This window comes from Macrotis lagotis, chromosome 7 (genome assembly GCF_037893015.1).
Source record: "Macrotis lagotis isolate mMagLag1 chromosome 7, bilby.v1.9.chrom.fasta, whole genome shotgun sequence".
Taxonomy (NCBI): Eukaryota; Metazoa; Chordata; class Mammalia; order Peramelemorphia; family Peramelidae; genus Macrotis; species Macrotis lagotis.
In genome coordinates, this window is record NC_133664.1 from 138,208,878 (window position 1) to 138,231,228 (window position 22,351).

A 22,351-nucleotide genomic window follows, 5' to 3' on the forward strand; every position below is an offset into this window, starting at 1 on the left:
TGAGAAAAGCAGTTTGATAGTAGAATTGAGTTGAACAGAAACATCCCCTGAAATTTCCCTATCTCGTATCTCTTTTCATTGTATTTTGACAGTTCTATCTTTAAGCTTTATTACCAAAGGAATTTTATGAAACATTTCTCTACTGGCAATGACTACTAAGGAAAAGCAACAGAGGGCAGTGAGGAAAACTCAGGCTGAGGTCCTGCATGAAACCAACTGTCCATAGCCTCCAAATCCTGGGTAAAGAATTCTGCAAATGTCAACTTATTATCATCCTCTTCTGGGTGCAGAGACTTCATTTAAATTAAAAAGAACATAAGTACAGAGTTGGAGGGAACCTTAACACATAGAACTATCTAGTCCAAACTCCTCAGTTTTATAGATGAGGAAACTGAGATCCAAGGTTTCAAAGATAAGATAACAAAGATAGTTTGCAATGGAGATGTTAATGAAAGACAGTTTAACTCCAGAGACAGTGCCCATGTCTCCAGTCACTCTAGTAAGGACTGTGGTTTCACTGATAATGGTGATTCCTCTAGCAAGGCATATCAAAATTCCTCCATAACTTCATTGACAGACTTTATAAATTGTTGCAGCTTAAATTTTTTTTTAAAAAATTAAAAAAAGGCAGCTGGGTGGCACAGTGGATAGAGCACCAGCCCTGGAGTCAGGAGGACCTGAGTTCAAATCGGTCTCAGACATTTAATAATTACCTAGTTGGCCTTGGGCAAGCCACTTAACCCCAATTGCCTTGCAAAATCCTTAAAAAAACCCAACCCATTGACAACTTTTGTTCAGCATTCCAAGGATGCCACTTTCTGAATTTGGGACAAAATTTATTGTTGGATCCACTTGAATTTTTTCCAGCTTGCTAACACTTGCTAAATCTTGTGCTCTGTTCAGTCTTCACCTTCAATTTCTTCCTCCTCCCTGACTCCTGGTCAGTAAGAACCATCCCCGTAGTATACTGAGGCTATGGAGGCTGGTTTGAGCAGGACTTTAACCTGAGTTTTTCTTATGTCTGATACTTTTTCTCTTCAGTAGTCATAGCCAGTAGAAAAGTGCTTCATAAAAATTCCTTTGGTGATAAGGACTTTAAAGATGACTTAGATAAGGACTAAAGATGACCTAAATACAATGGAAAGAGATACTAGATAAGGAAATTTCAGGGGATGTTTCTGTTCAACTTAATTCTATTATGAAACTCAAAGTATGGGTCTACCCCAAGTAATATCATCAAAGAAATTTAGACAAAGAGGCAAGTGTTTCATGCAAACCTTGGGTAAAACATATCATCTCTTGTAGCCTCAAGTTTTCTCCTGAGTAAAGTAAGGGGTTGTTCTAGATCTTTTTTGTCATTTGAGTAATCCCAGGTTGGAAGAAAACTATCAGCATTTTTTTAAAAAATCTAAGTCAATATCAATCATCTCTCTTTGCTCCATTCACTCAATGACTCCTCCCACTGCATCTCATGACAGGCCATGTGGGAAGGGAGTTTTCACTCTGCTGAATTCTTTTTGCCTCCAAGAAACAGGTTTTCATCCTTGACCTTTTTCATTTCTAAGTAAAGGGAAAGGAGTCTCTGATCTTTAAGATCAGGAGAACAATCTACATGAATCTTGATTCAACACCCATTGTGGGTGTTGTAATCTGTCTAGCATCAGTGCCCCATGGAGCAAGGAGTGATTTAACTTCTTGGACTTTTACTTGCAAAAGCTAAGAGGAAGACTCAACCAGCAGTAATACAGACAAATTTGGACATGCATTTCATGAGACCAATGTCAGTCAAATAGGCCCTGAGATAAGTTTTAAGCTAGTCCACTCAAAAAAAAAAAAAAGAGAGAGGAAGTAGAGCAAAGTTTTATCATGCAGACATTAGAGAAAATATTCTTGATGTTCTTAAGTAGATATCCCTTTGTAAAAGCTACCTTGGGTTAAGTGGTTAAATGGAACCGGATTCAAATCACTAGCTCCTAATAAATGGAGAAAATACAGTAATATAGGCTTAAGTCAGTGGCAAAAGAAGAGAGAACATTCACAAATCTTTTGGAGAACCTAAGTATCCTGGGAGGAAGCTGGTCTGCATCTGGGAGAGAAGGGCAGAGCATTCTGCCATAAACAGCACCACGGTCGCATGGCTGTTTTGAGAATCAAATGAAATTCTCTCTCTCTCTCTCTCTCTCTCTCTCTCTCTCTCTCTCTCTCTCTCCCTTTCTCTTCCTATATATTTACATATATATACCTGTACATGTATATAAATATACTTATATTCATATACATACACACAAATATATATATATGTATAAATATTGTGAAAACCCTAAAAGTATATATATATAAATGCTAGCGAGCATTGTTATGAGTTGTCATTTTGCTTCAATGAAGGGAGTTTCCACACTGGATACTCCCCATTGACATAAAATCAGAGGGAGGTCTAGACCAAATAAATAAAGTTAAATAAAAGTGAATTATTTATGAGTTTCTGGGCAATGTGAGCAACCAGACTGAGGACTGGCTATTTCCCCTGCTCCCCACAATCTCTTAAACTAGCCAAAACAGACATTATGTGCTGAAGATAAAGTAACATCAGCTGTATCTGTCCTCTAAGACATCCAGAATCCAAAAGAAGCATGCTTCAAAGAAAAAACAAAAAGAATTGGTGCCCATTGACCCGAGCTCACTCAGCATCCTTCCTCTACCACCCACACCACTGACTGTGAAGCTGCACCAAATGACACTAGGGCAGGAGAGCCTATGATATCTTCCTTTTCCCTCTTTCTAGGGTCTGGAGCACCGCACTGCAGGAGATTGCTCAGTGATGGTCAGGATCGAAAATGCCCCTCGGAAGCAAAATTGTGTGGGGGCAGGGGGCAACGGCCACAACAAATCAGGGCAGGGGCAGGTCATATCATGGCATCAACAGGGCAGCCCTCTAAACTACTGGTGCCAACCCTGAGAACTAAGGGAAAGAAAGCAGGAGGCAAGATGCCAGGTCAATATTACCGAATAGGAGGTAGCACTCCACTGAATGTGAATAAAAGATCTCAACATCCAGTGGGGTCAGTTCTGAGTACCCAAAGATATATGGGAGCAGGGACTTCAGCTGATGAACCTGCACCAGGAACTTCCCAAGTGTGGGAGGACACTGAGACACTTTGAGATCTAGCCCTCAAGCAGCCATCAGTGAAGAAAGAATAGGAAAGTGAGCAATAGGGGAAAATAGGATAGCAAATGAGGATGGGAATAAAGGGACTGACATCACTAAAGTTCTCAAGAAGAGGAAAACTCAAAGAATGTGGAAAGGAATACATAATATGGAAAACATTAATAATAGAAGGAAACATGGCCACCAGATCCAGTAAAGTAGTTCGGGCATCCTTGAATAATACTACAAGACAAAGGAAAATGATCTAACATTTTATGAAACAAAGGATCCTGTAGAAAATGAAGAGAACATGGAAACACAACTCATTGTTCCTGAGTGTTCAAAAGAGAAATGAGAATTATGAGGACAGATTTTTTTTATATGTACAGCAAAAATAAGGGGCAAAATAGAAAAAATGGAATCAATGATGGCAAGTTTTATCAAATATAAGAGAACAATGGACTGGGAATGTAAATATGCATAAGTGAAGGACAATCTAGAAGAGAAGTCAAATGCAATAATATTTAATTATTTTAAAAGAAAATATATTCACTATGCAAGCAAAATAAACTGATCTTGAAGACACAATATATAGTGACAATCTAATGATTATTGATCTCCCAGAAGACCACAAAAGGACAAAATCTTTAATTGTCCATGAAACCAAGAATAGCCCAGAGCTTATGAATGTAGAATGCCAGTTGAAAAAATTCATGGATAACTTCCAGGGGAAAAAAACTAAGACACATTGGAAGTTAAATTTAGAATTCAAAGAGAAAGACCTGCTAATATAAAGGAAAGGAAATTCAAATAACACAAGAAAAAATGAAATATGATGTTCAAAAGAGCAAAGAATAAAGTCCAGTACTGCAAAGCTGAATTTAATCATATATGACAAAATATAGTTGTTCTATAATAAAGAAGTATTTTAAATGTTTTAAGAGAAAAAACAGAAATGAACAAATTATTTGCTTCTTAATCACTTCAAACAACAGAAATGCAGAGGTGAATAAATGCAGCAGTCATGGAAAAAAGTAATACAGTAACAGTAAGGAGACTTCTTACTAAAAGGAGACGAAGGTGAAGGTGGAAGTCTGTTGTGGTCTTGGGTCATTATGGATAGAACCTGGTGACATATGCCTACAGTGAAACTATTTTTGTTTTGTTTTGAGGTTTTTTGTTTGTTTTTGAAGAGCCTACATTACAGCACAAATTAGGAGTGTTTTTAAGTAGAGAGACAGAGATGAATGTGTGATGTGCTGGGGTCAAATCAAGAGGAAGGTGACCTCTTAGATAAAAGATTGTAAGGGAATGGATGAGAAGGAAAGGGGGAAGGAAGGAGACTTTACTTTGGTAGTAGGAAGGGCTTCCACTGATGAATATTTCTGTGGGTAAAAAGATATGCTCTATAATGGGAAAGAGAGACTTTGTACAGGGTGTGTCCTGGGGGATTTAGTGATTGAGAAGTCCCCTTGTCCTACCTCAGGAGGCAGGGAATTGGAATCCCTAAGAGTAGCTGGTATCTGGGGTGGGAGGGGGAGATGGGAGATTTTGAAGGAGGAAAAAGTAACTGGAAGAGAATATGAATGATGGGCTGGATAATCAGGCATGTGGTGGGAGAAGGACACTACCATGGGGCAGCAACCTCTTTGAAATCTGTAATAATCAGCATTCTTCTGGGAATGATGCACAATGGAAAAAAAAAAAAGAGAGAGACCACAGAGCAAACTCCACAAGATAATGGCAGAAACTGATAATTAGAGGAGCCATGAATCAGAGATGGATCACCCAGAGAAAACAAATAATCTGAATAATGAAGAGAGTGAAAGAAATACTTTTTGGGAAAAAGTTGCAAAAATGCTATTTTTTTTAAATGGAACTAACTGAAGAGGAGAGGAAGGGATAATCTATTTGATTAAGAGGGAAAAGAGGAGGGAGAAAGACTTATTTAACTAGTTAAAAGCAGGAGAGAGAGGAGGCTAGGTGGCGTGGTGGATAAAGCACTAGCCCTGGAGTCAGGAGTACCTGGGTTCAAATCCGGTCTCAGACACTGAATAATGACCTAGCTGTGTGGCCTTGGGCAAGCCACTTAAACCCACTGCCTTGCAAAAACCTAAAAAACAAAAACAAACAAACAAAAAAAAAAGAATGAGAAGAAGCAAGACAGAGGGAATAGGGTATCTCAAGGTGAGGAACAGAAGGAACATTGTACTGTGATTAAGGCAGGAGAGAGAAAATCTTAATTGAAAAAAAATGGAGGGGCGGCTAGGGGTGCAGTGAATAGAGCACCGGCCTTGGAGCCAGGAGTACCTGGGTTCAAATCCGACCTCAGACAGTTAATAATTACCTAGCCATGTGGCCTTGGGCAAGCCACTTAAACCCACTGCCTTGAAAAAAAAAATTTAATAAAAATTGGAGAAAAATATTGACCTAATTCTCATAAGTTTAAACATGAATGGATTAAACAATCGGATAAAACAAAAGTTACAGATTAGATAGTACACTACCATTTCTCAATAAATAGAGGATTGAATCAAGGATACCCACTCTACCCACTATTTTCTGATATAGTTTTGAAATTGTTAGCAACTGCAATAAGACAAGAGAAACAAAAAGGAAGCATGAAGAAAGATAAAGAGTAGATAAAACTATACATATTTGCTGATTAAGTGATAGTACAGTTGATTCTAGGGAATCAACAAAGATGCTAATTTAGACAATAGCTTGAGCAAATTGCTGGATAAAAACAAAGCCTTAGAAATCAACAGAATTTCTAAATAATATTAACAAAACACAAGAAGTAATAACATAAAGGGAAATGCCATTCAAAGTAACTACAAAAATGCATAAAGTATTTGGAGATTATCCTACCAAAGCAATAAAAAGATTTATATAGATTCAGTTACAAAAAAGTTTCTTAACTGAGACCCAAAGGGCAACAAAAATGTGCATACCCTTTGATCCAGCAATACCACTACTGGGCCTGTACCCTGAAGAGATGATGAAGAAAGGGTAAAAATATCACTTGCACAAAAAATATTCATAGCAGCCCTGTTTGTGGTGGCAAAGAATTGGAAATCAAGTAAATGTCCTTCAATTGGGGAATGGCTTAGCAAACTGTGGTATATATGTATGTCATGGAACATTATTGTTCTGTTAGAACCCAGGAGGGATGGGAATTCAGGGAAGCCTGGAGGGATTTGCATGAACTGATGCTGAGTGAGATGAGCAGAACCGGAAGAACATTGTACACCCTAACAGCAACATGGGGCGGGGGGTGATCAATCTTGATGGACTTGCTCATACCATCAGTGCACCAATGCAGGTCAATTTAGGGCTGTCTGAAATGGAGAATACCATCTGTATCCAGCGAAAGAACTGTGGAGTTTGAACGAAGCCCAAGGACTATTACCTTTAATTTAGGAGGGAAAAAACCCGATATCTTATTGTCTGGTCTTGCTGTCTCTTTTGCTTTATGTTTCTTCCTTAAGGATATGATTTCTCTCTCATCACATCCAATTTGGATCAATGTATACCATGGAAACAATGTAAAGACTAACAGACTTCCTTCTGTGGGGGGGGGGGAAGTAAGATTAGGGGAAAAATTGTAAAACTCAAAATAAATAAAATATTTTTTAAAAAGTAAAACAAAGTTTCTTAAATAAATGATTTAAATAACTAGAGGAATATTCAGTGCTCAGAGTTATAGGTCATGTCAATATAATAAAAATATAAATACTACCAAAATTGATTTATGCTTTGAATGCTATACCAATCAAATTACCAAGGGGATATCTTATAGAACTTGCTACAATTGTAACAAAATTCATTTGAAAAAAAAAAGAAAAGATCTAGAATATTAAGGAAAATGATGAAAAGTAGTAGAGAAAAAGAGGTAATGGAACTTCTAGAACTCAAACTATATTATAAAGCAGGAATCTCCAAAAGCATCTTGTAATTTTTTTTTTAAAGTGATAGGCTGGGGGTGGCTAGGTGGCATAGTGGATAAAGCACCGGCCCTGGAGTCAGGAGTACCTGGGTTCAAATCTGGTCTCAGACACTTAATAATTACCTAGCTGTGTGGTCTTGGGCAAGCCACTTAACCCCATTTGCCTTGCAAAAAAAAAAAAAAACCCTAAAAAAAAACTAAAAAAAAAGTGATAGGCTCAAAGGAACACTGTAGACTAGGGAAAATCAACAGAACTAAATAACTCATTATTTAATAAAGTAGAAAACAAAAATTAATAAGGTAAAAAATCATTATTTGGTTAAAAACTGCTAGAACAACTGGAAAATGGTCTGGCATAAACTATAGGCTTAGACTAATACCTTATATCATCTTCCACAGTACATTACAAGTAAATATTTAACCTTAATATTAAAGATAATACTATTAAAATAAGAAAGGTAGCAAATCATACATGTATCTCTCACACCTATGAGTAAGAGATATATTCCTAACAAGAGATAGAAGCAATTAGAAAAGATAAAATGGACAATTCTTAGTATATGAAACTGAAAAGCTACATATACAAAATCAATGCATCTAGGATAAATAGGGAAGTAGTTGAAAAGGGAAAAATCTTAATATCAAATTTCTCAAATAAAGATTTGGAATCTAAAACATAAAAAATTTCATATATATATATATGTATATATATATATATATATACATAGACATATTCATATTTAAGACTAATAAGAACCATCTCCCAATAGATAAGTGATCAAAAGATATGAACAGTTCTCAAAAAACAATTTCAGTCTTTCATGACAACATGAAAGAATATTCCAAATCACTAATAAGAGAAATGCAAATCAAAAAAACTCTTGAAATTGTACCTCACACCCTGCAAACTGAAAAAGATGATCAAAAATGTCAATAGTCAATAAAGTGACTAAGATGTCCATATCTTTTGAAACAGAAACTCCATTATTTGTCTTACATTAAGTAAACCTTCAATACAAAGAAAGTCCCATATATACCAAAATATTTATATCAACATTTTTTTATGTTAGGAAAGAATCAGAAACAATATAGAATTTCATCAATTGGAAATGGATAAACAAAATTTGCATATTGGAATACTGCTGTACTTCAATATAAGAAATGTATGTGATGAATACAGAGAAACATGAAAAGATCTACATATACTGATCGAGAATAAAATGAGCAGAGCCAAGAAAACAATATGCATGGTAATCATAACACTGTAAATAGAAAGAACTATAGACTAAAAACACAAATATTAATGTAATAAAAATATTAGATCAAGTAAGAATAGAATGAAGACATATGAGAAGAATTCCCCTCCACCAATTCACCTTCCATGGAAATGGGACATCTACAAGGTATTATGTAGAGCATATGTTTTTGGATTTTTCTTTCAGTATACTGACCAAGTAAGCTGACTTTTTCTCTTATCTTAAAACAAACTGCTATATGGGATGGCAAAGGATAGTTGGAATAAATATAATAAGAACCAGAAGATATCAATAAAAAAACTTGTTTTTATTTTTTTAGTTCTTACATATAGATATGCATTTATTTTTACTCAGGTAATTTTCTTTCTTTTTTTAAAAAAAGTAAACAATATTTTTGTCTTCTCTCTAATTACACATAAAGACAATTTTTAACATCTGAGATTTTCAATTTGTGAGTTCCAAATTTTATCTTTCTCTCCCTCCCTTTCACCTTCCTGAAATCATAAGCAAGTTGACATATAAGTTATATATGTGCATTCATGTAAAACATAATCCCATATTGGTCATTTTATAGAAAAAAACCAAACCAAAAAAAGGATGTGGGGTGGGGGGAATGAAAAATAGCATGTTTTGGTCTCTATTCAGATGTCATCAGGTCTTTCTCTGAAGGTAGACAGAATAAAAACTTTTTTTAGAAGCGAATTATCCTATGGAATGAACATACAGAGCTTCTTTGGATACTCAAAAATCTTTATCTTAAAATTAAAATTTACTCTGTAAACCCACTTATAACAAATTATCATATAGGTATCAAAAATTCAAGAATATTACTGGGTCCTGTGAATTGGATCCAATTACCTAGGAAGAACCTCAAGAAAAAAAGCAAAGTTTGAATTCCTAAGCTATGTTATACCATAATTGCTCATTATATTATATTATAATATAATGAGGAAATGCCATTAAGAAAAGTAGGTACCTTGTCAATATCAGAATAGTTAATTCATTAGCACTCTACCCATTTGTCAAACAGTGCTAAAAATAAAGTCAGTGAATTGTCCTTGTATGTTAATTCAATCTGAATATTTAGATTTTTTACTATATATATGAAAAAATCTTTAATGAAGTATATTATTGGCTATACCAATTCCTCATCCACCCACAAATACAAACATATATGTATGTATATGTATATATATACACATACACACTCACATATATAGAGATATCTATAGATACCTATATACAAATATGTATGTATGTAAGCATATATATAGAGCAAGATATCTCTAGCCATCTATATACACACATATATGTGTGTATACACATGTATATATAGAACAAGATATCTATAGATACCTATATACACAGGTATATATGTACATACACACACACATACATACATGTCCTGAACAAAGCAATCCACCAGTCACTGACTCCCCTGCAGAAGAGGATACAGGTTTGCACCAACATGTTTGACAAATTTGATAGTCACAAATCAACTAGATCAAAAATAATCTAAAAACTCAAGGCAATTGTTCTCTGAAAATTACGAGGACTCAATTTTCCAAATTATACTTCTTGAGAATAAGGATTGTTTCTTTCTTTGTATTTTATGTAAAAAACCCACTTTTTTCCATTAATGACTGACGCAAAGTAGTTATTTAAGAAATGCTTGACTGAAATACCTAGAATTCAGAATATATTTATGTTATAGCATACCAGTGACGAAGACAAAATTAGAATAAACCTCCAATGATTAAAATGACAGGAATTTAAAAATAAATTCCTCTTTATGGATATCTATCCACAGTAAATTTATTCGGTCATCCTAGCTTAGAAATTTCCACTCTTATTCAGATTTAGTTGCAAATAACCCAATGGTTATGAGCTTGAAACTGTTTGATGGTACACAACAGAAGTGAATGAGAAGAAATGCTGAGTCGGCCACATACCTGAGACACTTTGTCGGTTTGAATCCGAATCCCCATTGCTTGTGTTTGAGTTGCTGGGAGAGTTACTGTCTACCCCTCCCAGAAGGGGGCGTAAATGACTCACTGATACTTGCTCAATGAAAGATGTTCCATACTTCCGAAAATACCACCATTCAAATATCTGGAAAAGAAAGAAAGAAGCACAGAAGTTCAACTGAAGAGTGTCTTGTGATGCATTCTATCTTTTACATTCTATATTTGCCATATTTTTGAGTTTTAACATTGTTAATACACTAACACTGTAAAAAGGGGGGAAAAGCTTATAATAAGCAAAAAACAATCAACAAGATAGTCTTCCTCCAGATTCAAAAGTTTCCTGTAAACATTTTCTGTTAAAAATGTTTTTAATGGGTTGAGCTGTTACATTAATAAAAAGTAAATGTAAGTGAATTGCCTTTTAAAATATACTTATAGATGCCCTATACTTTGGAAATGGACTTAATATGAGTATTCAAATATTTGATTTAGGCATTCAACTTAGTAGAATTTGAATAGAGTACATGTGTGGAATGTGTAACAGTAAAATTTCTTATTCAAGTTAATTTTTTTTAAAAAAAGAATATTCATTTTGCAAATTGAGAGAAACAATCTTGTGGTACCCCAAGTTTCAAATCAATATGATTTCCCACTCATTCATTCATTGCCAATGTTACAGCTGCTAAAAATTGCTTTAAATAAAAACCCAAGTTTCTAAATCTACTAATTTGTAACTGTACTCATATACAGTTTTGCAAAAGAAAAATATTTCTTTAACAACAAACTTCCCAGATTATATGCTGATACACTGATGAGTGACTTCCAAAACTCCAGGGCTATACTCCACAGAGAAAATCCTCCAACAATTTTTCTCTTGTGGTCTCTCTTTCTCCACCACCTGCTTTTCATTCCTCCCTCCTTGTGACAGGTGTTTAGTTTGGATCTGGCTCTTTTCCATCCCCTAGCATTTGTATTCCATAGTAGAAATTTAATAATACTCAAATGTATCTGCAATTGGCTTTCGCAACATTTTCTTGAGATGAAGAAAACTTTCCATTTTTACATAAATCTCTTTACTAAGACTAGACTTGATCCAGAATAACTCATGTCATAAAAATAAGATTTCTGTCGAAAATCACAGAATAAAATATGTATTATTGAAAAATGGGTATTTTATTAATAATCTTTATATGAGTCTCTAAAGAAGGTGAACAGTATATATGTAACTATTCATGAGGACATTCCACCAAAACAATATCTAATCTCATAAAAATGACTTGACTTGTGTAGGAGGGTAAGTATAATGTGAATAACATTAAAAAAATCTAAAACACTGCTTGATGTATACAATTTGGGAAGATAAAGACTGGAAAAGGGATATTATTCAAGTTGATTAAATCATAAAGATATTACATGAGAGGCTGAATTAGGTTCCCAAATCCCAGAGTTCTATAACTAAGAAACACTGTTTTAAAATATGCTATTTTGGAAGCACTACAAGGCCCTTTATCACCCTCAAGAGGCTAAAGAAATTTAAAATGAAGAATTTTTTTAAGGTTTAAATTAAAAATTTCTGAAAATTTACCTTATTCATTCCTGCCCCAAATCTAATTTAGAAAGGAAATACTAGGCCTCCAAAACCTTACAACCTGGGGTATGGTGTCATCATATTCTCTGTTAAATCTCAAGCTCTGGTCAGAGATACTTCACTGTTTCAAACATATATATATTTTAGTGTCCCACAATGTAAACCCAAAGGCAACAAGGACCATAACTGGAGGAATCTTGGTCACTTAAATCTTTCAGGGTTCATAGACAACATTAAAAAACTATATCAGGACCGGGAGTCGCAATTCATAGCAGCAGGGGCAGTTTCCTGACCTACACCCCAGAAGCACCAAGCATAAATTGGGGGAAAGGGGGGGAGCTCTGCCAGAGCAAACACATGAAGTCCAGCCCTCAGGGCACACAGCAAGCAGCATGGCCACCACAGCCCAGATCCAGGAACGGAAGCAGGTGGAGCCGGGAAGCAGGAGCCCCCAGGGCATGAGCCCACTGATCTGAGGGAGGGGAGTGAAGAGAGACTGCCAAGCTCTGTCCTCTGCCCCGGAACAGGACTCTGGGGCTCTGATCACATTCAGATCCTGATCGCAGTCTAGGCCCCCCCATAGAACAGCAGCAGCCCCAAAACATCGGCCCATGGCAGAGGGGGGCACATATGGTCATTCACAGACCAGGAGGGAGGACAGAGCCTCACACACTGAGATCCTTGTGGAAGTGTCCCAAAAGCTCAGGAAGCACCCCCAAATCAGGCCCAGGCTGGGAAAATGAGCAAGCAGAGAAATGAGAGGAAGACCATTGAGAAATAGTTTGCCTGTGAGCCCAAGAAGGATCAAAACACTCAGTCTGAAGATGAGGAAGCACAAGCTCCTGCATCTAGACTCCAAGAAAAAACAGAAACTGGGATCAGGCTATGACAGAGCTCAAAAAAGACTTTAAAAATCAACTGAGGGCGTTAGAAGAAAAACTGGGAAAAGAAATGAGAGAGATGCAGGAAAAACATGAAAATGAAGTCAGCAGCTTAGTCAAGGAAATCCAAAAAAAAAAATGCTGAAGAAAACAGCATACTAAAAACCAGTTTAGGTCAAATGGATAAAACAGTTCAAAAAAGTTACTGAGGAGAAGAATGCTTTAAAAAGCAGAATTGGCCAGATGGAAAAAGAGATCAGAAAGCTCTCTGAGGACAACAAATCCTTCAGACAAAGAATAGAACTCAGGGAGATTGATGAATTTACCAGAAACCAGGAATCAATACTTCAAAACCAAAAGAATGGAAAATTAGAAGAAAAATGTGAAACATCTCATTGAAAAAAACAACTGATATGGAAAACAGATTTAGGAAAGATAATTTAAAAATTATTGGAATACCTGAAAGTCATGATCAGGAAAAGAGCCTTGACATCATTTTCAAAGAATTACTACAGGAAAATTGCCCTGATATTCTAGAAGCAGAGGGCAAAATAGAAATGGAGAGAATCCGTCAATCCCCCCGAGAAAGAGATCCCAAAAAACCAACCCCTAGGAATATTATAGCCAAGTTCCAGAACTCCCAAGTCAAAGAGAAAATATTACAAGCAGCCAGAAGGACGCAGTTCAAATATCGTGGAGTTGCAGTCAGGATCACATAGGACTTGGCAGCAACTACATTAAAAGCTTGTAGGGCTTGGAACATAATATACCGGAAGGCAAAAGAGCTTAGGATACAACCGAGAATCAACTACTCAGCAAAAATGAATGTCTTCTTCCAGGGAAAAAGATGGACTTTCAATGAACCAGGGTGATTTCAAATGTTCCTGGTGGAATGGCCAGAGCTGAACAGAAGGTCTGACCTTCTATATTGTGATTTTAATGAGGTTTGGATTTGTTCCTGTAAATGACCCTCTCATACAGTTGAAAATGAAAGTATTTTAATAATGCAAGGAATAGATTGCTTACAATAATATTCTATATAGCAAATAATATATATAATATATAAAAGAAAGGATTATTAATACTATAACAAAAGTAGAAGATAAAGAAAACATCACCAATTTGGGGGAGCACCAACTCTTAATCTGTTTGGCTGGATAATTTCCATTCAACAGCCACAGTCCCGAATGGGAGAGTCAAAGGCAGAATGTCTTCTCCATGGGTGGGATTCCCTTTCTTCTGCTTCTTCTCCTTCTTTTCATCTTCATCTTCATAATGACTGATTGGAGTCTCAGAATATTTATTAGGGGAGAACAAAGGTTTGTTGCCAAATTCAACTGGAAAGGATCCCAGAGTTCTTATCATGAACGTAGGAAGTCAGTAAGTGTTATGGCGTTAGGAAGATGTCATATGAGGCCTCAAGACACAACATAATTAAGGTCAGTACTGTGAGAATAGCCAGTTCTTTTCAGTACTGTTTATGTTCCAAGGAATGGCTAGTTCCAGGGACTCTAAGAACGCGGTCAAATCACACAGGACATGTTCCAGGGGGGAAGGACACGTTCTCATACAGGCTCGAGTGAACTTACTCATATAAGAATCTCAATTTCTTATACACCTTCAAATACAGGACTCATGTGAAGCATTGAAGATTGAAGGAGAAGGGAAAAATATGAGGGACTTAATGATGATGAACTGCATGTATTCTTGTATAGAAAAATGACACTGATAATACTAATATGAACCTTCTCAATTATCAGAGCAGGTAGAAGGAGCTTTTATAGATGAAGCACAGGAGAAAGCTGAATTTGAAGATAAATTATGATGTAAAAATGGAGTCAATAGAAAAAAAGGGAAATGGAATGGGAGAAAGAAAAAGGAGAGGGGGAATAGGCCAAGATATTTCATATAATAAGATTTTTCTTTATTACAATGAGCTATTGCAATGATATGGAAGGGGGAAGACAAAGGGGAATGAGGGAATCTTCACTCTCATCAGAGGTGGCTAGGAGAGGAAACAGCATATATACTCAATGGGCTATAGACATCTGGAGTAAGAAGGAGGGGAGACAGGGGGAAGGGGTGGGGATATGAGTGATGGAGGAGAGGATGGACCATGGGGGGAGTGGTCAGATATAACACATTTTCTTTTTTTACTTGCAAGTGGCTGGGATTGGATGACTTGTCTGGGACCATAGGGCCAGGTGGATGCTGGGCCTAAGGGGTGATATGGGGGCTCCAGGCCTCTTGGCCCCAGAGCCAGGGATCTGTCTGCTGCTCCACTCAGCTACCCTACAGCAGAGTCAGAGTGAAAAGAGAGAGAAAATATAGTACATGGTAGTGGGGAAATACAAAAAGAGTGAGTTGCGATCAGCAATGGCAACAGTGGAAAAATATGGAATTAACTTTTGCGATGGACTTATAAAGAATATGATCTACCCACGACAGAGTTAGTGGTGCTGGAACATAGACTGAAGCACATTTTTTTAATTATTATTTTTTGAGGGGGTGCAGGGCAAATGGGGCTGGGTGGCCTGCCTGGGGCCGCATAGCAGGGTGATCATTGGGTGTCTGAGGCTGGATTCAGACCCAGGTGCTCCTGGCTCAAGGGACACTGCTCTGTCCACCACCCAGCCGCCCCTACTATTATTACTGTTTTGTTTTATTTTATTTTAGGTCTTTTTTTTCTTTTTTTTTGGTTTATTCAGGGCAGTGGGGTTGGGGTGGCTTGCATGTCACACAGCTGGGTGATTGTTGGGTGCACAGGGCCAGATATGGGCTTGGGTGCTCCTGGCGGCAGGGCTGTTGCTCCATCCACTGTGCCACCTGTCCATACCTACAATTATTACTATTATTTTTTTTTATTTTTATTTTTATTTTTTTTTCTGTCCCCTCTATTGCTCAAGTGAATCTATATTTTTTGGGGGAGGAGGTACTTTGTTTACTCTTAAACAAGAATATTTTATTAATGTATAAAAAATTGTACAAAGTGAGAATAAATATTAAATTACAATTAAAAAAACTATATCAGGATTATTTGAACAGGCGTCAATATCTATGGCTAGGGAATAGGCCAGAAATTCTTTTTTTCTTTTTTTAAATTTATTTATTTATTTTGAATTTTACAATTTTCCCCCTAAATCTTGCTTCCCTTCACCCCCCACAGAAGGCAGTCTGTTGTTTGTCTTTACATTGTTTCCATGGTAAACATTGATTTAAGTTGAATGTGATGAGATAGAAATCATTTTCTTAAGAAAAAAAAAAGTATAAGAGATATAATGAGAATGTGTTTTTTTTAAATTAAAGGTAATTAAAGGTCTTTATTTAATCTCCACAATTCTTTCTTTGGATACAGATGGTATTCTCCATTACAGATACCCTAAAATTGTCCCTGACTGTTGTGATGATGGAACAAGCAAGTCCATTAGGGTTGATCATCACCCCCATGTTGCTGTTAGGGTATACAAAGTTCTTCTTGTTCTGCTCATCTCACCCAGTGTCAGTTCATGCAAGTCATTCCAGGCTTCTCTGAATTCCCATTCCTCTTGGTTTCTAATAGAACAAGTGTTCCATAGCATACATATAACACAATTTGTTCAGCCATTCCCCAATTGATGGACATTCACTCAATTTCCAATTCTTTGCCACCACAAAAAAAAGTCTGTACAAGTGATGTTTTTACCCTTTTTCATAATCTCTTCAGGGTATAGACCCAGTAGTGGTATTGCTGGATGCACATTTTTTGTTGCCCTTTGGGTGTAATTCAAAATTGCTCTCCAGAAAGTTTGGATTATTTCACAGCTCCACCAACAATGTAATAGTGTCCCAGATTTCCTGCAACCCTTCCAACATTGATCATTGTTCTTTCTGTCATATTGACCAGTCTGAGAGGTGTGAGGTGGTACCTCAGAGATGCTTTAATTTGCATTTCTCTAATAAGTAGTGATTTAGAGAAATTTTTCATATGACTGTGGTTCACTTTTATTTCATCTGTAAATTTAAGTCAGAAATTCACATAAAAACCATCATTAGTTTCTTATATCAACATATGCTTTAATCTTTGGTAATAATATTCAAGAGAAAATGAGTCCTGAGAAATATTAAGAAAATTATAGTGAAAAATGTTTGAGGGTCACAAAATAAAAGAAAAGTCCACTTTGCAGCTTGAATGACATGAGTCCTTTCCTCAAGAAGAAAAATGGAAGGCTGTGGGTGGCACACACTAAAATGAAAAATGAAACTCTATTTAAATGGTTGGGAAATGAATGATTAATCATGAAGCAATCATTTCAGAATCAGCAGACCAATCACTGAATATTGAAGCAAAAGTTAAAATGGATACAGAAATATGAATCAAGACATAGTGACAACAAAATAATTCCAGCCAAGCTGTCAACTCCAAATAATAAACACAACGATCCCTGCCTGTAATCACAGGCAAGTCTCTAATCCTCAGGTTACTTGTCATAGGAAGGTGTTGGACTACAAAATGACAAAAGTCCTTCCAGCTCTAAATCTTATGATCTTTGCCAACTAGAGGATCATGGGAAACATCAGTTTAGAGTGCAAACTCATTTGTAAAACATTATAGAGAAAGAAAAAATACAAATAGTATCACCTCACAAACCAATGGAAAGCAAATAAAGTGGGAAAATAATGAAATACAAAGAATTTCGTTTCCCTAAATCGCACAAAGACTATTTTGGGAGAAAACTGGAAAAACAGCAGATAGCAATCAATCAACAAAAATTTATTAGCCACCTACTATGTGACCGAGGACACAAGAGTGAAACAATATCTACAAGTTTTATTCTTATGAGAGAAAGATAAGGTGTGTGTGTACAAGCATGTGTGTATATAAAAAAATAGATACATATAGAACAAATACAAAGAGACTGTGACTCAAAGGAAAAGAAGGATTTGATGAGGTGGCAGTGAGGAAGAAAGTGTTCCTGATATGGTATCCTGCAAAGTCTATGTAGAGACATGGAGACGGAGGACAGTGTCTTCTGTGAAGAAAAGAGAAAAACATCAGTGGCTAGATCTCAGAGTTCAAAAGAGAAGCAATGTCCAATAAGACTGGAAAGATAAGTGGGAGGCAAATTTATAGGGTTTTTAAAAGATAATCTGAGGATCCAACATTTTATTTTAGAAGAAACAGGGAACCGTTGAAGTTTACTAAAGGGAAGGGTGACATGAGATTTAGCAATCAAGGAAAATCTCCTTGGTAGGAGTGTGGAGAATGAACTAGAGTGAAAAATTTGAGGCAGAGTGACCAAGTGGAAGGTCATCATAATAATCTAAGTGAGAAGATTAGGAGGGAAAAAAATATGAGAGATGTTGTAAATGTAGCAATAACAAATTTAGTAAAATGCACATATAGGTTGAAGGGAAGTGAAGAGTTAAGAACAATATGGAGATTACAAACCTGGGAAATTGGCAGGATGGTGGTGCCTTTGACAGATATATGGGGAAACCAGTTTTGTACAAGCTGGTTTTTGAAAGACATGGAAGAACATCCTAACCCCTGCCCTCATACGGGGTAGGCTAGTTTTCTGTTTTTGTCTTTCCTTAAAAAGTATTGATTGAGAAAGTTGATTGGTTCGGGGATAAAGGCTGCTGACATTGCTCCCTGGTCACCTGATACTAAGGAGCTTACTTAGCTTGGACAAAGATAGGAAACTCTGGTAAGCAAGGTTCACTTAGCTGTATTGATTTGAGGTGTCTCCAGTGTCTATTCTAGATGAATTCCTTTTCCTTCTATATTTAAATAAATCTCTTTTGATTAGCTATTTAACAATCTATGATTGTATCACTTTCTTCCAATATCAAACATAAACTACCAGATGACTGGTCTAAGGAAGGTCAGCCTAGAACAAGATGTTGTATCCAATTTGAAGTGTCCAATAGACAAGTGGAGATATTATGACTGAAGCTCAGGAGAGAAAATGGAGTTAGAAATACAGATTTGTCAGATATCTACATAAAGATGAAGATAAACCCATGGGAGGTGGTTAAGTAACCAAGGGAAAAAAAGTGTTTGGAGAGAACAGAGCCCAGGACAAAACTGTAGGGAAATTCCAGTTAGGGGCATACAGATGTCATGCCAGCAAAGGAGATGAAGGAGTGATCAAACAGGAAGGAGGACCAGGAGAGAATATCATGAAATCCCAAGAAGATAAAAAGAGTGATCAATAGTGACAAATGCAGAAACCTTTAAAAAAGACCATCTGACTTTGGCAAACTAAGAGAACATTAATAACTTTGAAAGCAGCAATTTTATTACAGTGACCACATCAAAAGCCAAATAACAAAGAGATATAGGGAGGAAAGAAGTGGAACTATTAGCTACAGACAGCTTTTTCAAGGAATTTTACTATGAAAGGAAGGAGAGATATGGGATAATATATTAAGAGAATGGCAGACTCTAGGGAAGGGGGTTTTTTGGTTTTTAAATATGGGGAGGTTTGGGCCTAAATGAAGTTAGCAAAGAAGGGAAGAACAGAAAATAAGAGGCTGGAAATTTGAGAGGTAGGGAGGATGACTGAGGTTTCAATCTCCTATAGAGGACAGGAAAAAATATGACATAGATAGAATAGATGTGCTAATGTTCCACAGTGATTCTCAATCTTTTTTGGTATCTTGGAGTCATCTTTGACAATCTGGTAAAGCCTATGTCTTTTCAGAATAACATTTAAAAAAAGCATAAATTCAAATTCATAGGATTGCAAAGCTAACCAATTATTCTAAAATTGTTTTATATATATACACACACACACACACACACACTATATATATATATATATATATATGTACATATGTATTCCAAAACAAGGCTAGTACATTTGATCTCTATCGTCTTCCTATGAGATGTGACAAAGTGGAAATGGCATTTAACAAAATAAAAAACATAAGACTAAGGTTAACTGAATACATATATGTATTGGAAACAAGACAAATTTAAATCTCTTAAATCTCAATGCAAAATCCAAAAGATTCTAATTGGCAGGTATTTTTAAATGTGACTAGCATTAGTAACCAATGATCCAAATAACCACTTTTTCATCCCTATATCATCCTTATAAAAATGATCTCTGTATAAATGGAAAATATTAATTATCATAATACAAGAGGGGAATAGGATTTTCATGGACAACTTTCTTCATCTAACCATACCTTCAGACATTCATCCCACTAAAAGGTATAGAGAATATAAGGTTCCATTGTGTCTGTTATTTATTAATCTCTAATAAGTACTTGATCCAATATAAAAAAGAAGGCTTCAAGGATCTCCTCAAATAAGATATCTTTCCCACATATGTCAAAATAATACAAGAATTTATGGTAGAAATAGTAAGACTGGCTAATGAGATTTGTCCCTGTATCAATTCCCAAAAAGATAATTGGTGAATTCATAAGGTATAACCCAATAAAGAACCAAAGAAACTATATAAAACTTGGATATGGTTCTGAATTTGGATTGTTGATAATGTATTCACATGTGAATTTTTGCTCACTTATGGTGAATATATCCTTAAAAAATGTGAGGTTTTAATTACCTAGAAGTGATGTATTTGTACTTGAAATAATTGAAACCCTTGGTCCTATAAGTCACTTGAATTCATCCACAATCTCGAGTACAGTCAATAAATTCCTGTGTTTACATGTGTAACAATTTATTATCTCAGAATCAGGACCCACTGGGACTCAGAGTTGGTTACAATTTGAGGGATACTGTTGCTAGCTCCTATAGACAAACTGTCAATTGTTAAATTTTCAATGTGAGTCAGGAGTACCTGGGTTCAAATCCAATCTCAGACACTTAATAATCAAGAAATATTATAAATCAGTTTGAATTATTCTATTATGAATACTTTTTTTCAGAGAGCAGGTTTCTAAACATTTATCATAGTACTTCGAGTAACAATGTTCATTCTGTACCTATGTTCTTGTGATAGTGATAAATTAGTGAAATAAGTTTTTACTATATGATCAGTGTCCTTTAAATCTCTAATCAAACTGGATCAAAAAATATTTATATAGGATATTTGCTAATATCTGGTGGATTTTCTACCCCAAGTCCAAGGAGAAGAATTCTCTATTGATGATGTTTCTTTAAATGTTCCCCTTAGCAGATGACATTATATTTATTGAAGCTCAAAATTCCCTAAAGCTTCCTCAATGAAATTCAATGTTTTGAGAGAGATTAGCATAACTAGTCAAATGGGAAAAACAAAGCGGATAAAAACAAAAACAAACACCAACAAAACACACACACACACACACACACACACACACACACACACACACACACACACACATATATTACTCAGACTGCAACTTGCAGCAGGATAGGCAGTACACTGAGTTAGGTCTTTAATAGGTGTAGATAGACAATGATTTTCACCAACAACTGCCAAGAATTGGAAAGGCTCACATTTGGTAAATTCCCACAATAATTTCAGGAATTTCTACATTATTTGCTGCTATAAAAGGTAACTTTTTTTAATTAATAAAAGATAAATTTTTAGCACTAATATTCTCCCAGTAGTGTTATACACTTCTAAATCAAGGATAATCTGCAATTAATAAAAGATAATTAGTGATAATTTGAAAAGAATCAAAATTACAGGAAAGATGCATGCCAGATTTAAATAGGAGAATAATATAAAAGAAAAAAGATATGAAGAAACATGATGAAGTGGATCACAATGGATTTGTAGTCTTTCTGACCTTGGGAAACTCACTTCATCTTTGTGATCTTCAGTTTCCTCACACGTAAAAAGAGAGAGTTGGATTCAAGGACATCTGAAGTTCTTTTCAATCCTAAATCTTTGACACTTAAGACACAGCTTGCTAAGGAGCAGTACCTAGTAGACACCTCAATAGATCTCTGATCTCATCAATTTGAGTATTGTCTCCAATAATTCAGATCCCCATCCGTGAAAGTTTTCTCATCCTGTATGTTTCTTGTGCATCCTTATCAATAAGTCCCACAGGAGATTAATCTAACAAGAAGAGAGTCTTCTTTTATATCAATCAACAGGCATTTATTAAACAATTACTATGTGTCAAACACTAGGTTAAATAAATTCTAAGGTCTCTTAACATTATATGGACATATGTGCAGAATGCAGACTCTCAATCTATTATCCCCTACTCTTACATGGCCAGTCTACCATTTTTTCCCCAATCATTCACTTCTGCTCTCTGGGGGATGCTCAAATAAACCTCCATTAACTGTTTCCTGAGAGTGTTCCTAATGACTTCATATGGCTGTCTTCATCATATCATTCAGTGAGAAATGCTTTCAGAGTGACTTGTCATATACTAAAAATGTTCCTAATAATGCAACAATAATTTCAAAGAGAGACAAACTGAATGAGTTATAGAACTAATTTCTGGCTTCTCTTAATGATTTTCACTGTTTCCACATGTTGGTACACCTTTGTATTTCAGCTTCAAGCATTAAAAATCACAGGGATAAGGGGCAGCTAGGTGGCGTAGTGGAGTCAGGAGTACCTGGGTACGCCTTGGAGTCAGGCGTACCTGGGTTCAAATCTGG

At 35.9% G+C, this 22,351-nt stretch overlaps 1 protein-coding gene across 3 annotated transcripts in view; it reads right to left on the reverse strand.

The window, feature by feature from the left end:
- Positions 1-22,351, reverse strand: part of ST7 (suppression of tumorigenicity 7) — a 304,640-nt gene that overhangs the window by 130,048 nt on the left and 152,241 nt on the right. For all 3 annotated transcript variants that reach the window (XM_074193850.1, XM_074193849.1, XM_074193851.1), the window contains exon 3: positions 10,303-10,462. In XM_074193850.1, coding sequence (XP_074049951.1) covers positions 10,303-10,462 — 160 coding nt within the window. The remainder of the gene's footprint in view (positions 1-10,302; positions 10,463-22,351) is intronic.